Raw genomic sequence first — 15,843 nt, forward strand, 5'->3', positions numbered from 1 at the left:
CCACTCTAGGCACCCAGACCACTTCAGCTTAATGAAGTGGTCTGGGTGCCAGGTCCCTCTAGGATTAACCCTTTTTTTTTTTAATAAACATAGCAGTTTCAGAGAAACTGCTATGTTTATAATAGGGTTAATCCAGCCTCCAAATCCTCTAGTGGCTGTCTCACTGACAGCCGCTAGAGGCGCTTGCGTGATTCTCACTGTGAAAATCACAGTGAGAGCACGCAAGCATCCATAGGAAAGCATTGTAAATGCTTTCCTATGAGACCGGCTGAATGCGCGTGCAACTCTTGCCGCGCATGCGCATTCAGCCGAAAGGGAGGATCGGAGGCGGAGAGGAGGAGGAGAGCTCCCCGCCCGGCGCTGGAATAAAGGTAAGTTTTAACCCTTTACTCTCCCCAGCGCCCGGCGGGAGGGGGTCCCTGAGGGTGTGGGCACCCTCAGGGCACTATAGTGCCAGGAAAACGAGTATGTTTTCCTGGCACTATAGTGGTCCTTTAATAATAATATCATAAAACTTCCTCCACACATCATTGTATTTATTATCAAGAAAATGCCTTAAAAATACAAAAACTTTACTGAGCAGAAACTGTATTTCTTCTGTGCATAACATTTAAAAAAAAAATCTAATTATTCATTATTATTAAAAATGTAAAACAAAATAAAGGAATTTGAAATAAATAAAAATGTATGCATGACTGAGCTTCCCTAGTTGACTGTAATTCTGTAACTTTCACATGGCCCAGGACGGGGCTGAGTTTTTTCTATCAATCCTGATCCTCTCATTATTTATAGAAGAGGCACTCTGTATATTCTATAAACCCCATTATAGCAGCAGTTTATGGCTTGCATGGTTCCGCTGTAAGGAGTTCCATTCATGGAACTATATGAAAGAAACTGCTTCACCTGCTCCTAAAAGCTACAGCACAAAATCTGCTAGTTAACACAATGGTTTTATGCATGTTACAAAGTTTATAATAATCTAACATTCCTCTCTTACTGTTGCTCTGGTTATAAAGCAACATTGATTGAATAGGTTACAAATGAGCAACAATAGGGAAGAAAGCCAAAAGCACACTGGGAAATGTATTTTCTATGTGCAAGACATAGGAAATGTGAGCTCATGTGGTTTATTGAAATGTCTTATAAATGACTTGTTTTCCCAATTCCCTTTTGCTTATAAGCTGGGAAATTTGCACAATTCGCTGCCTCTTAAGTACAAGCCCCTCTCAAATATGTTACCAGTGAAAGCTATACTGCCGATAAGAAGTCGTTCTTAACAATAATCATTTTTATTTGTTTTTTTATGAAAAAAATATATTAAGACATGGTCTACTTAGTTGGTGTTACATGATCATGCATGATTTGATGAAAAAAACACTTCAACCATTAAGGACCAAGTTTTATCACAAATGTAGTCCCTAATGACCTTTTGTTGGTCTAGGATGTCCTTATTTAACTTTGGCAGATCCCTACAGCTTTATACTCATAAGGTGAGTGAGCCCAGTCTAATGATGTCACTGGACTTTACGATGCTGATATTTTTTTTTCTGTATAGGCCTGTTCTTGGCAGGGATGATCATAGTATTTCTTTGTTTACTAAAACATCTTATTTCTACTGTTTTTCTTAGCACCTCCAACAATCTGGGCATCTAATGAGACAACAGAGGTCGCTTCTTTGCTACATGGCTCAGTTGAGCTAAAGTGTGAAGCACGTGGTTCCCCCTCTCCTGGTATCACCTGGTTTAAGGACAGACGTCCCATTGTATCCAGTTCTAAAGCCACCTACAAGGACAGTGGGAAGAGTCTTCAACTGAGCAGAGTGCAGCTCTCTGATGTTGGCACGTACACTTGTAGAGCCAATAACCATGCTGGCACAGCTGAGAAATCGTACCGACTGGAGGTTTATAGTAGGTTTTAACCACATTGCACATATAACCTTCTCCTACCAGGTAGCCTTCAATGAATTCTTGCCTATACATTTTAGGGGTTGCATAGCAAATCCCATGCTCCCACACGGAAGTTTCAGGGTGTACATCTTTGAGCTGTAGTACATCGATTTCCTTGCTAAGTTTGTGTGTGTGGTCTACTATGTGTAATATTTTGGTGACATCATGTATTGAATCACGGTTTCCTCACGATTTTTCACTTCACTATGTTAGGGGTGTTGTATTAGGACAAGAGGAGCTGGGGCCTGTTTGGAGATTTTTTGGAGGGTTACTACTATCTGTTGGATTCCAGCTAAGATAGACTAAGTGTGCAATACGACTTTATTAGCCTTGCTTTGATCAGTCAGTGCATACAGCACTGTGGCTAGTTCCAAGTAATATTGAGTCCGTTTATATGTAATAGGGGAACATCTAAGTATCCCAATCTACACTATCTACCAGTCAGTGCATACAGCACTGGGGTTAGTTCTAAGTAGTGTTGAGTCTGTTGATATTTAATAGGGGAACATCTAAGTATCCCAAATCTATACTATCTATCAAGTACTTAATTTTACTGTCCTGCATCTAACTATTCAGGTGTGGCCATATGAATATTTCTGTAACATTTTATGTTGCAGTACCCTCTAGTGTGACCTTGTGATGGCCACATGATCCACTTGTGGCCACTAAGCAAGTATGTAACATTACCTGTTGCAATACCTTGAAGTGTTATATTGTTAAGAGCTCATTGTATCTATACCTCCATACGAATATACACTTCTGCGGTTCTATGCTGCACTCCACAGTTGAAGTATCATACTAGCGGTTACTTCCCTTTCCAGTTTTAAGGGTTTGTTCTGTTTACGATTCAGCCGGGTAGTCAAGTGTACATTGGTACCTCCCATTTATATTCCCCAGTAATGAGTATACATCTAGAGCACTTTTGCCTAAGTTGATATCTCATCCATTACTCCCTGAGCCCCTTTCATTCTCCTCTTGCACCGTTTTGGGTGATTTTTTACTTTAAGTATTCACATTTATGTTGTTCTATTTGTTCATGGTTAAGTATACCTAATTAAAGATTATTAATTTTAGCAGACTTCTGAGATCTGTATCTCACTTGTGTTACCTAGACCTTGGGTCTTAGGTATACACTACCTTTACTGACATCATGTATGAAGAGTAATTTGGGGATAAAACACTCTAAAATAAAAACTGTCACCATGGAAGCAAATTGAGAGTTAATTCTAATTGTTCTACTTTTAAAATTTGCCCCAAAATTGCAGAATAGTTTTGGAGAAAATGGGAGTTAGATTTTATACAGGTTTTTTCATCCTCAGAGGATTGTTTTATGCCATGTTAAGCTTTGGGTATTGGTTTATGCAGCTGTTATACTGGGCTGAATACACATATTGAGCAAATGATGTGCAGAACTGAGAGCAGGACCAGAACCAACCTTTGCAGGGCCACTTAAACCCACCATTTCCATGACCTACCTATTGTCTGGGAAGGGGGGCTACGGACTTAGTGGTGTCTGCACAAGGTGTCTGCATTTCACCATGGCATGCGACTCTCTATATCTTCCTCCAGACATCAGAATAAATTAGTATGTTACATCATATCATCACTCGGGGCTGCAGTGAGAGGACATTGTGTGTGTTGGAGAAATGAATATCACTAATGCTGCGACATGTGGATTGCTTGATAACATAGCATACATCCTTCACTATTGTACCACACATAAAGAGGATATATAGATATAAGCAAACCTTTGCCTTGAAGGCACATTGGACTGCGACAGGGGGTCCATGCACCACTGCTCATACACACCTGTGTTCATCATATTACAAGGACTATGGGGCGCCTACAAATAAATACAGAACATATAACAACATAATAATGATAATACATTAATAAGTAGATTGAGACAGGAGGAGGCGAAAAGGCTTAAAAATTTAAAATCTTAGATTCGGTAGATTAGAAGTTTTCGCGCCATGTATTTGGTTGAGAAACCAACTAAAACCGAGAATGTGAGTTCCCTGAGAATGAGCAAAAGCTTAGAGAAACTCAGCTCTTTAGCTAGTCCCCACTCACTGAAAATCAAGTCTAAAGAGATTTTTTTTTAATGATTTGCCAGGGATTTATTGATATTCAAATTCCTATAGTCATTGATTAGCAAAACTAATGGACAGAAATGTAGCTTGCTATAACAAAGTCATAAAAACTGACAATTTTTTTGTAAACAAATTACTTTTTATTATTTGCTTTTTTTTTTTCTTGCAAGATACCGAATATAGAAGTTTGACACGAAATGTCACTTTTACAACTTTTTTATCATTTGGCATTTCTATTTTTTATCTAACTGGGTTGCGTTTAATATATATTTTAATGTGCGCCTTATCTTTGATAAAAGAGCCCCTTCATATTATACGTACAACTGCTATTATAAACCAAAAAAAATAGCATTAAAATGTCCGATAAGCAGCTTAACGCATGCAGTAAATAAAATAGGGAGAGAATGTTTGTACTTGTCGACATTCCCGTGCGTCACATTTGTTCATATCTTAATAAACAGACTGATCCAGCATCGACTGTATTTGTTGGATTATCTGACAATTTAGGTCTCGTAACTGTTGGCAACTCATTAACCAGTAATGACTTTAAACAAATATTTATTGTACCTGTTCAAACGAATATGGGGTGTAGTCTGCAGCGAGGGAAGCAGTCTGTGGTACTCCGGTGGTATGAATATGATTTTAGTATTCCTTACTCGTAATCCGTTCAAGGGGCATATGTGTTTGCCTAGCTAAGTCAGGATGTTTGAGCTGAGGATCTGCTGAGCATCTGGTATTTAATAAGTGTTGGGATGTTTATGTAAAGAGTGAGTAGTATACTTTTTTAAAATTCTTTATTTTTGCGGGTACATGTGGACATCGTGTTACATTGTGTGCATTAAAGGCAGTCAGCGGAGGTTACAATTTGTAATAGAAAACAGCATCACATGCAGGGTATACACCCCAAATCTTTGTATATAAAGTATTTTCTAGCGTGGATTCCTCCTGACCAAACTTCCTGTTAGCTCAATTATGGGTCTGAGGTTGCCGGTTATTAGCTTGTGCACCCTAGTGTTGTCCAGTACGGCTGTGTCTGGGGTTGGCAGCGCTTAGGGTGCGTGGGCATTGAGCAGTGGACTGTGGTCACCTGCAGGGCAAAAACCTAGTATTTTCTAGGCGGTCGGCCCATAGTAAGTCGTCCCAGCTAGGTTGGCTGTTATATATGCCCTGAGGGTGCTCATGTGCTTTCATAAGGAAGGGGCACGTTAAAATAAGGTGGGGGGTGGGGGTGGCAGGACATAGTGGCTGGTTAATAGCTTGCAGAGCCAGGTACATGGAGCATATGTATATATGCATATTCAAACCGAGGGAGATGGGGGGCCTATGTTAAAGGAACACTATAGTCACCTAAATTACTTTAGCTAAATAAAGCAGTTTTAGTGTATAGATCATTCCCCTGCAATTTCACGGCTCAATTCACTGTCATTTAGGAGTTAAATCACTGTTTCTGTTTATGCAGCCCTAGCCACACCTCCCCTGGCTATGATTGACAGAGTCTGCATGAAAAAAAAAACTGGTTTCACTTTCAGACAGATGTAATTTACCTTAAATAATTGTATCTCAATCTCTAAATTGAACTTTAAACACACACAGGGTCTAGCAAGCTATTAACATAGCAGGGGATAAGAAAATCTTAATTAAACAGAACTTGCAATAAAGAAAGCCTAAATAGGGCTCTCTTTACAGGAAGTGTTTATGGAAGGCTGTGCAAGTCACATGCAGGGAGGTGTGACTAGGGTTCATAAACAAAGGGATTTAACTCCTAAATGGCAGAGGATTGAGCAGTGAGGCTGCAGGGGCATGTTCTATACACCAAAACTGCTTCATTAAGCTAAAGTTGTTCAGGTGACTATAGTGTCCCTTTAACCTTTCTAAATAATACAGCATAATTCAAATGCAACATAAAACAAATAACAGAGCCTTCAGTGGCAGCATTACCTGCAGACGTTGCTGGTTTCAGGTAGGGAGAGCATCTGCACCCGTTCTTGTTCCTCTGGGTACGAATGGGCTGATGTTTGCTACAGTCCATGAGGAGTGGGTGTCCGCCGGGGTCGCTGCTACCAGTTGGCCTAGGGCCCGGAGGAAAGCCGGCGCTTCAGACTTGTGCATTAAAATGTGTTGCTTGCCGTCTCTCTCCGCCATCAGTCGGTGCTGCCCCCACTTGTACTTTATGGATTTCTCCCGTAGTTGTTGTGTGAGCTGTCCCAGTGACCTCCTCCATGTCAGAGTGTATCTGAATATGTCCCTTGAAAAGGTCATGTGTGCTCCCTCAAAGGGGACCGTGGGAGAGTCTTTGGTGGCACCCATGAGTGTCCACTGGTCAGAATCCCGGTTAAATTTTATAGGCACATGCCTGGGGAGCCTCCTGTGGTGCCTTGGTTGCTTTGGGGAGCCGGAAACATGAATCAATGCCCATCTGCTTTATTTGTTTGGGCAGCAGTAGTGTAGCCAACAGCCGTCAGCAGTAGTGTGGTAGCTCAGTGTCGGTGACTGTTTCTGGTACCCCTTGGATCCTCACATTTCGTGCCTTCGCCCTGTCCTCCATATGTGCTAGTTGGGTAGTCAGGGCCCGCAGTGCTTTTGCAGTGCTCCCAGGGCTGCGTCAGTGGCAGTTTGGGCAACCCCTGCACCCTTGAGACCGTCTTCTACTGTTATTACACGGCTTGTGAGCGTCGAGAGATCCTCCCTGACCTGCGCCATGTCGGCGTGGAACATGGCCTGTATTTCTTTGACTAATGCCTTGCTATCTGCTTTCGTGGCGGGAGCTGAGTCTCCTAGTTCCGAGGGTTTCCCGGGTTTGGCAAGTACCTTTGGTGGAGGTAAGTATGCTGCCTTGCACTCGTCGTCTGACGGTGAGGTGGAGGCCTCTGCCGGCGCCATCTTGCCGAGGTCAGGCCTCGTGGCCGTGCACATAAAAACTCCTATATCTCTGGATCCCGAGCCAGGATCGGTTTTATATTTCTTGTCCTTCTTGTCCATGCTGTAAGGCACTCGTGGAGCATTGGTTAACTGGTTAATTTTTGCCGTTATCGCCGAAATTTGGCGTTATGGGTAACTGCTTAGCGGAGCTGCTGCAGGATGCGTCTCTCTCGCTCGGGTGCTGGCTCTGCCCCCCAGTAGTATACTTTTAACACTTTTTTGTTGTCGCTTTTTTTTTTTTTTACAAGTTTCGTTGAACAGACATATATATGGTAGGAAATATTCGTATAAATAAAACTAGACACACAATAACCACAGACAACGTTTAATTACTTTTCAGTAGGCTTGGCCGTGGTGTTTATTCAAAGCTCAAGGGGCATACAACCATAACTTTGTAACCATAACCATATAACATATGGTTCACCAACTTTAAACCTTTTACCTTTATTAACCACCAAATGGCAAGTCAGTCATAACTAACCTGACCGCGTTTTACTTAAAACGTTCAACTTTATTGCCAGTCAGTCATAATTAACCTGAGCGCCTTTTATTTAAAACCACACCATATTCTTCCCCAGAACTTGACCCTGATGATGTCTTTCGCCCCAATGCTTCATAACGCCACAATAATACAATTAAATAAAAGTAAAAGGGGGGGGGGGGGGGGGGGGAGATCTGTCCACACCGTTCCTGCTTCAGTCCACTCTGACAGGATTAAACTTGTGCTGCTTCTTTTTATACTGTTCCAGTTTCCCGCTCTTTTTCTGCTTGCAACATTCAACCAATCCCAGGCCAGCTCCAGCCCCCAGAAACAGCTGTGTCATCAATTCTGCCCAGATACCTGTCTAACTGGTCATCTACCACAATATGTAAAATTCCTCACATTGAAATCCTAGACAAAACAGATTAACTACTTCATTGCCACCATACATATATGCTACAGTTCTTAGTGCCTGTGGCTTCTTAATTTGTTCCATATGGATTTTGCATTGTGCGCTGTCTTACTCATGGTAGTATGATGTCATATTAGTGTTTTGTATTCTACGGTTGCCCATTGCCATAACCTCTTGTATTATGGGCAGACTAGGGAGGACTTTCAATTTCTGGCCACTAAGACAGATGCAGAGGCAAGCACTAGTTATATAAGTTTCTGGATCGGCCTGGGAGCCTCAGATGGGAGTAGATATAGCAGGAACATCTCAATTGTGGATTCAAAGGCAACACTTTTCCAGAATTCATTTATTGGTGGACACGTCCACCCAGGGCCGTCTATAATATGATTAGGACCCTGGGCAATGCATTTTCTTGGGCCCCCTGGGCCCTGCCCCTCCCACCGCCTCACCCCCCAATTACGCCCAACCCGCAATCAGACTGACAGATATTAAAACATTCACAGATACATACTGACACACACAGTCACTGACACACAAATATATACTGGCAGACATACTGACACACACACAGACATACATACATACACAGACACATACACTAACAGATATACTGACACACACACAAACACATACGCTGACAGATATACTGACACACACAGACACATACACTGACAGACGCATTGACACACACACACAGGCATACTGACATACACACAGACAGACGTACTGGCAGATACACACAGACAGACAATAAAACATTTAATAGATACATACTGACACACAAATATATCCTGGCAGACATACTGACACACACACAGACACACTGACACACACACAGGCCTAATGACACGCACATACACACACACACAGACATACTTACATACACACACACACAGACATACTGACACACAGACATACTGACACACACAGACATGCTGACACACACACACACACACACACACACATACAGACATATTGACATGCACACAGACAGACATTAAAACATTCACAGATACATACTGACACACACATACACTGACACACAAATATATCCTGGCACACATACTGACACACACACACACACACACACACACACAGACATACATACATACACACACAAACACATACACTGACAGACATACTGACACACACACAGACATACTGACAAACACACACACTGACACACACACACACACACACACACACACACACAGACCTACTAACATACATTTAGCAACCCTCCAGGTTCTTACCTTTTCCTGGAGGGTGGTTTCCCTGGTCCAGTGGCAGGCTGAGGCAGATGGGAGTGCTCCTCTAGAACTCCCCTCCTCCCTGCTTTCCTCCTCCCGCGCGGCTATTATCTCCGGTGGGAGGAAGTGTCGTCACTTCCTCCCAGCCGGCTGCAGAACAGGAAGGGGCCCGGTCGCGCTGTTTAAGCGCCACAGCGCCCGACCAGGCCCCTGCTGACACATTCTTCCCGGGTGGCCCTTAGTGCATGGGCCACCCGGGGGGCCTCCTCACTGTGCAGGAGCCGCACCGCCCGGTCCATAGGGGCTGCACAAATCGCGGGGCCCACAGGAGCAACTGGGCCCGGGGCAGCTGATTTTTTGTTCTTGTAGTGCTTTTTTTTGGTCAGCTACTCCTGGAAAGATTATACGTTGTTTTTAGTTTTCTTCATTTGTGTACATTTACATGGTCATGGATTGACAGCAGGAAAGGTGTATAAAGCTTTTGTAACACGTTCCAGACATAGAATCTCAAAGACCTTTGTTTCTGAGATCCCACAAAATCTCTTTTGATCAGGATATGATTAATTTCACAGACCTGAATTGTGATAGCAGACTTCACTGGTTTTATAGGGATGGCTTTCTCAAACTCCCGCCAGATATTCATATCATTGATTGGAACATCTGACTCAAATTATCCCCTTAATCGAGCAAAATATCCTAGTGGTTCCCATGCAGTTTTCCAACAAACAAAGCAAATGTCAAATCAATGGATTTAAAAGAGACATGAAAGAGATTGGTTTCCTTTGAGTTATTTGTTTAATCAGATTCCTTTTATCTACTGAAATGGTTTTGATGGAGATCAGATCACATTTTAGTTAAGATTAATGCAGGAATATAAATAATTTTGAATAGCTTACAAACTTCCTTTCAATGCTGTACATAAGCCTCCTCATGTGTCAAAGCATTAGATTACACCGGAGAGCAAACCGTTGTGAAACTTAAAAACATTTATTTTAAAGGAGAACCGTTACTTCACTTCATAGGTAGAACTATCAAACCCTAACTGTGATTTTAGATTATTTGTGTTTTTTTTTTTTTAAACTCAGTTTCTTTTCTGTTTGGATTTGTATCAGATGGAAGACCTAGCCTGGCATCCAATGCAAATTCTAAATATCCCATGATAACATATAGTAACAGCTTTTAGATTACTGTCTCTAGTTTGAAAAGTAGAAACACGTGCCGAGTGCCTTTCTTTTTTATTAGCAAATTCAGATCCATTTTAATTCATATAGCAATACACTTGGTAGTATAATCAGCTCAGAGCTTTTGCTGTTAGACTTTGAGTTTTAAAACAGCTATTCTGTTTCTTTATAGATGGATTTAGTATGTTTTTTTTTTGTATGTTCATATTTCCAGTTTATTCTATTCGTCTATATTTAGTTGGGAAAGTTCCGTATATATATGGGGTTTAAAATTTAAACTTGATTAAATAGGGTTATGCCTATTTGTAATGCAGCTGAAGAAGTCTGGGTGACTATAGTGTCCTTTTAAGCAGAGACACATTAAGGAATGGTCACCACCAGACCCCATCTTACATAAAATCGTGAGTTATAACTGCAAATCTCATTGATTTAATAAATTATAAAATGTTAAAACTATGATCTCTTCTCTCTTTCTGTTATCCATTTCATCAACCTCTGTGAATTTGTTCTCTTATTGCCCTTTGTTATCCCTATTTAGTTGGTACTTAGCTATGTCTCTGTGTTGATCAATGGTTTTTGTCTTCTCAGTTGCCCCTGACATTGAAGGTGGTGGTGGGAAGCCTGTGTCTACCAAGGCTGTTCTTGGTCATTCTCTAGAGTTGGAGTGCTCTGCGAGTGGCCATCCTCCACCAGTCTTGTCATGGCTGAAGGACGGTCTCATGGTTTCTGAGAGAGATGGATTGCAGATCAAGGATGGTGGGCGTACCCTACACATCGAGCCAGTGACTGAGAGCACCCAAGGAACATTTACCTGTATTGCCATAAGCCTTGCTGGGGAGAATGTACTACACTACTCTGTGATAGTACTCGGTAAGATGATGAAGAAATATTGATCTAAATATCCATGTCATGTGTCCTTAAGGGGTTAAAAAGGGTGCTGGAAGAAATCAAAAGAAAATTCCCAACTATATAAATGATGAAATAACAGGTAAAATTTGTATCTTGTAATACCTTTTTTCTTGGACTAACAGGATTTTGTAATGACAAGCTTTCAGGGGAACCTCCCTTTCTCAAGTCTATAGCATTTCTGAGCTAAGCCGACTCATAGAATTCAAAGTTGACTTGTGATACAGGAGTTAAAGCGACATGAGTTCAGATAACACACAGGTTTGATAGAAAATAGACATCATTCCCGCAGAGGGTCGTAAATATCTTGTTTGATGATCACAGAATAAGGGGGAGAGAGAAAAAAAACATGCAAACAGTGCAGAAGATGGTGCTAGAAGGGGAGACATGACTTGCCATTACAAAATTCTGTTAGTCCAATAAAAAAGTTATTACAAGATACACATTTTACCTGTTATTTTACATCTGCATCACTGAACTAAAACAGCTACAATCTCTACTATATAAATGATAGTGATTTCCCAAGACAAATAGCCCAAATGCTTATTTTATTAGACACCTCAAGTAACTTTGGTTTAAACTATTACAATTAACTCAAGAGCGTGGTAGTTGTTGGAGAAATGATTACCAAACAGTTGTTGATACATAAAATAGTGTTCAGGTAGAAGAAGCAGAGACCTAATACAGTGGAATAGTGTGTGAATGCTGGAAATGGACAGAGTAAATAGACCAAGTGATGTTTATCTATCTTTAGAATTTATGTTTCCAAGTGCTAAATCCAAAGAGGCTTTAATATGCATCTATTAAATATCCTAATCTACGTGCTTGTTTCTGTTGATAGAGCCACCTAAAGTGTTGATTGGAGAAGGTTCTAGTCTTACGAAGATGACAATAAATGAACCACTCATACTCTCCTGCCACGTTACAGGATACCCAGCTCCGAAAGTCTCGTAAGTATCAAAAACAGATTTAATAAAAACATTACAAAGTAAAAATGTGTAAGTATAACAGCAAAAGTTGATAAAATAGCTACTAAAGTAGCTATTTAACATTTTCTATAGCATGCAACTATACTTGAAATGAAGGAATGTAGAGATCTCTACATTCATTCATTTCACGTATATGTGCATGTTATAGAAGTTTTTAAATACATTTGTCCAGCACAGGCATCCTGAAAACCTCTGGAGTTTTACAGGACTACGGGTTTTATGATTTTTTGAGCTATACCTTTCATATTTAAGTTAACCTTGTTGTAAAAACGGAGTTAGAGCACATACAGGATGTGACTGAGGATAGAGCTTTTTACTAATTGCCATTTAAACATATATCAGAGGTTACAGCCACATGTTACGTACCAATATATAACAGAGGCTGCAATGTTCACCAACTGCCATTCACACATGCACATGTCCTTACTATCATTTAGACTGAGTTTGTCTAATTATATTATCAATAGTTTTCATCGCTGACTTTGTTAGCCACTAATCTAAATTATTATTATTATTATTATTATTGCCATTTATATAGCGCCAACAGATTCCGTAGCGCTTTACAATATTTACAAGGGCTGTACGAAAGCAACATGAATCTATAATGAAGATAGTCTGCCTGGGTGCGGGACTTCCTCCAGGAGCGTTCAGCACAGCGGGAGCAACTCTGCAGATAGCGTGTTGATTTATTATGCCAAGGTTGGGGTCGTGTTCTCCTCGTGGTGCATGTTTGGAGTGGGGCTGCAGTGTTCAAGGCAGATGTGAGGGTAGTGTTATATGTGGAGATGGCCAGTGAGGGACAGGAGAGGGAAGGGATGGATAGCAGTTGTGAATCAATGTCAGCCGACAGCTGCTGGAGGTCAATAGAGTTAAGGTTCCTCCTGAGCTGAGGGGAGTTAGGCTGAGGTTGTTGGGTGAGGGGGTAATTGAGAGCAAACGATAAGAGGTGGTGATCAGAGAGAGGAAATGGAGTATTGCAGATATTAGATAATGTACATGAATAGGAGAAAATAAGGTCGAGGGTATTGCCAGCTACATGAGTGGGAGAATTAGCCCACTGCAATAGTCCAAGGGAGGAAGTAATTGAAAGTAGTTTAGAGGCTGCTGGGGTTAAAGGTGGGTTAATGGGAATATTGAAGTCTCCAAGAATTAGGGATGGAATGTTGGAAGAGAGGAAGTAGGGTAGCCAGGCAGCAAAGTGGTCAAGGAAGAGGAGAGGGGAACCAGGGGGACGATAGATGACGGCAATGTTAGCAGAGAAGGGTTTGAAAAGGCGAATTGAATGAATTTCGAATGATGGGAAAGAGAGGGAAGGGGGGGTGGGCAGGGTTTTAAAGGAGCAGTGGGGTGAGAGAAGAAAACCTCAAAAAAAAATCAAGCATGTGTATGGGTTTTATGTAGGAAATATGAATTAAATATATAAGCGTCATCCTACCATTTGTATAATGATACATTATTTTATAGGAATCTTTGTTATTCCATTAAATAGAATACGAGATGAAGTGCTAGCAAAATAGTGGAATTATTCAGAGCATCTTTTTTTTATAAGAGCATTTTAAAGAGTTCAATGTTAAATCTGATCTCTTCTCTGTAGGTGGCTGAGAAATGACCAACGAATCGTGGAGCTCGATGACGTGGAGATATTAGATGGAGGTAAAACCTTAGCCATCCAACAGGTTCAACATGGACACTCTGGTCGGTACACGTGTAAAGCTGACAGTGATGCTGGTTCAGCAGAGGCCACCGTGAACGTCTCTGTACAAGGTGATTGTCTTTTGATCATTGACATTTCTCATCCCAATTATCCTGGAGTGTTCGTTTAATAAAATAAACCCACCCAGGAAAACTGACACAAGACACCTAACATGTGTGGGAGCCTCAAGTGTTCCTTTAATACTATAAACCCACCTAGGAAAACTGACTGTAACCAAAGTTACACAGTGCACCTAACATGTGTGGGAACCTGGAGTGTCCCTTAGTAATATAAACCCATATAGTATAACTGTAACTGTTACCTAACCTAAACATTGTACCTATCAGGTGTCGGAGCTTGGAGGTTCCCTTAATTTATTTATTTATTTATTTATTTATTATTGCCATTTATATAGCGCCAACAGATTCCGTAGCGCTTTACAATATTATGAGAGGGGGATTTAAATATAAATAGGACAATTACAAATAAACTTACAGGAACAATAGGTTGAAGAGGACCCTGCTCAAACGAGCTTACATTCTATAGGAGGTGGGGTGTAAAACACATTAGGACAGGAATTTACAATCAAATAAGGTGGGCTGCCCTTTAGGAGAGGGCAAGAGACAGGTATGTGAGGTAAGGGTTAGTCTTGGAGGCCATAAGCTTTCCTAAAGAGATGGGTTTTAAGGCACTTCTTAAAAGATGCAAGACTAGGGGAGAGTCTGACGGCGGTAGGCAGGCTATTCCATAGGAAGGGAGCCGCCCGCGAGAAGTCCTGCAAGCGCGAGTTGGCCGTACGAGTGCGGACAACGGACAGGAGGTGGTCACGGGCAGAACGGAGAGACCGAGAAGGGACATACCTATGGATCTGTGAGGAGATATAAGAGGGGCTAGAGTTGTTCAGTGCTTTATAGGTGTGAGTTAGTACCTTGAATTGACTCCTATAGCATACAGGAAGCCAATGTAAGGACTGGCAGAGGGGTGAGGTGTGAGAGGAACGACTAGAGAGGAAAATCAATCTAGCAGCAGCATTCATTACGGACTGTAAGGGTGCAGTACGGCTATTGGGGAGACCAATCAGGAGAGGGTTACAATAATCCATGCGGGAAATTACTAGAGCATGGACAAGCTCCTTGGTAGTATCTGGTGCAAGAAAGGGGCGGATGCGGGCTATGTTTTTAAGATGGAATCTACAGGATTTGGCAACATGCTGGATGTGAGGCTCAAAGGTGAGACCAGAGTCAAGTATGACGCCAAGACAGCGCGCTTGCAAGGATGGACTGATGTTGGTACCACAAACTTGGAGGGAGAGCGAAAGAGGAGGATCAGTATTAGGAGGAGGAAAGACAAGGAGCTCAGTTTTTGAGAGATTGAGTTTCAGAAAGCGGGAGGACATCCAGTCAGAGATGGAAGAAAGGCAAGCAGTGACACGTTGCAGGACGGCAGGGGAGAGGTCCGGGGAGGAGAGATATAGCTGGGTGTCATCAGCGTACAGGTGGTAGTGAAATCCAAAAGAGGTAATAAGTTTGCCAAGAGAGGCAGTATAAAGAGAAAATAGAAGGGGACCAAGGACGGAGCCTTGGGGAACTCCAACCGAGACAGGGCAAGGGGAGGAGGTATCATTAGAAAAGGAGACACTGAATGAGCGTTGGGAGAGATAGGAGGAAAACCACGAGAGGACAGAGTCACAGAGACCAAGCGATTGAAGAGTTTGAAGAAGGAGAGCATGATCAACGGTGTCAAAGGCCGCTGAGAGGTCAAGAAGAATTAGTATGGAGTAGTGGCCTTTGGATTTAGCTGCGATTAGGTCGTTAGTAACTTTGATAAGGGCAGTCTCTGTAGAGTGGAGAGGGCGGAAGCCAGATTGAAGAGGGTCAAGGAGAGAGTTGGAATTGAGGAAATGAGACACACGGGTAAAGACAAGTCTTTCCAGAAGCTTTGAGGAAAAAGGGAGCAGGGATATGGGACGGTAG

At 41.8% G+C, this 15,843-nt stretch overlaps 1 protein-coding gene across 1 annotated transcript in view; it reads left to right on the plus strand.

The window, feature by feature from the left end:
- HMCN2 (hemicentin 2) overlaps nucleotides 1-15,843 on the plus strand; it is a 207,712-nt gene that overhangs the window by 115,284 nt on the left and 76,585 nt on the right. Inside the window, exons 31-34 of the mRNA XM_063432432.1 lie at nucleotides 1,629-1,907; nucleotides 10,871-11,152; nucleotides 12,030-12,138; nucleotides 13,772-13,941. Coding sequence (XP_063288502.1) covers nucleotides 1,629-1,907; nucleotides 10,871-11,152; nucleotides 12,030-12,138; nucleotides 13,772-13,941 — 840 coding nt within the window. The remainder of the gene's footprint in view (nucleotides 1-1,628; nucleotides 1,908-10,870; nucleotides 11,153-12,029; nucleotides 12,139-13,771; nucleotides 13,942-15,843) is intronic.

Source organism: Pelobates fuscus, chromosome 9 (genome assembly GCF_036172605.1).
Source record: "Pelobates fuscus isolate aPelFus1 chromosome 9, aPelFus1.pri, whole genome shotgun sequence".
In the NCBI taxonomy this organism is placed as follows: domain Eukaryota; kingdom Metazoa; phylum Chordata; class Amphibia; order Anura; family Pelobatidae; genus Pelobates; species Pelobates fuscus.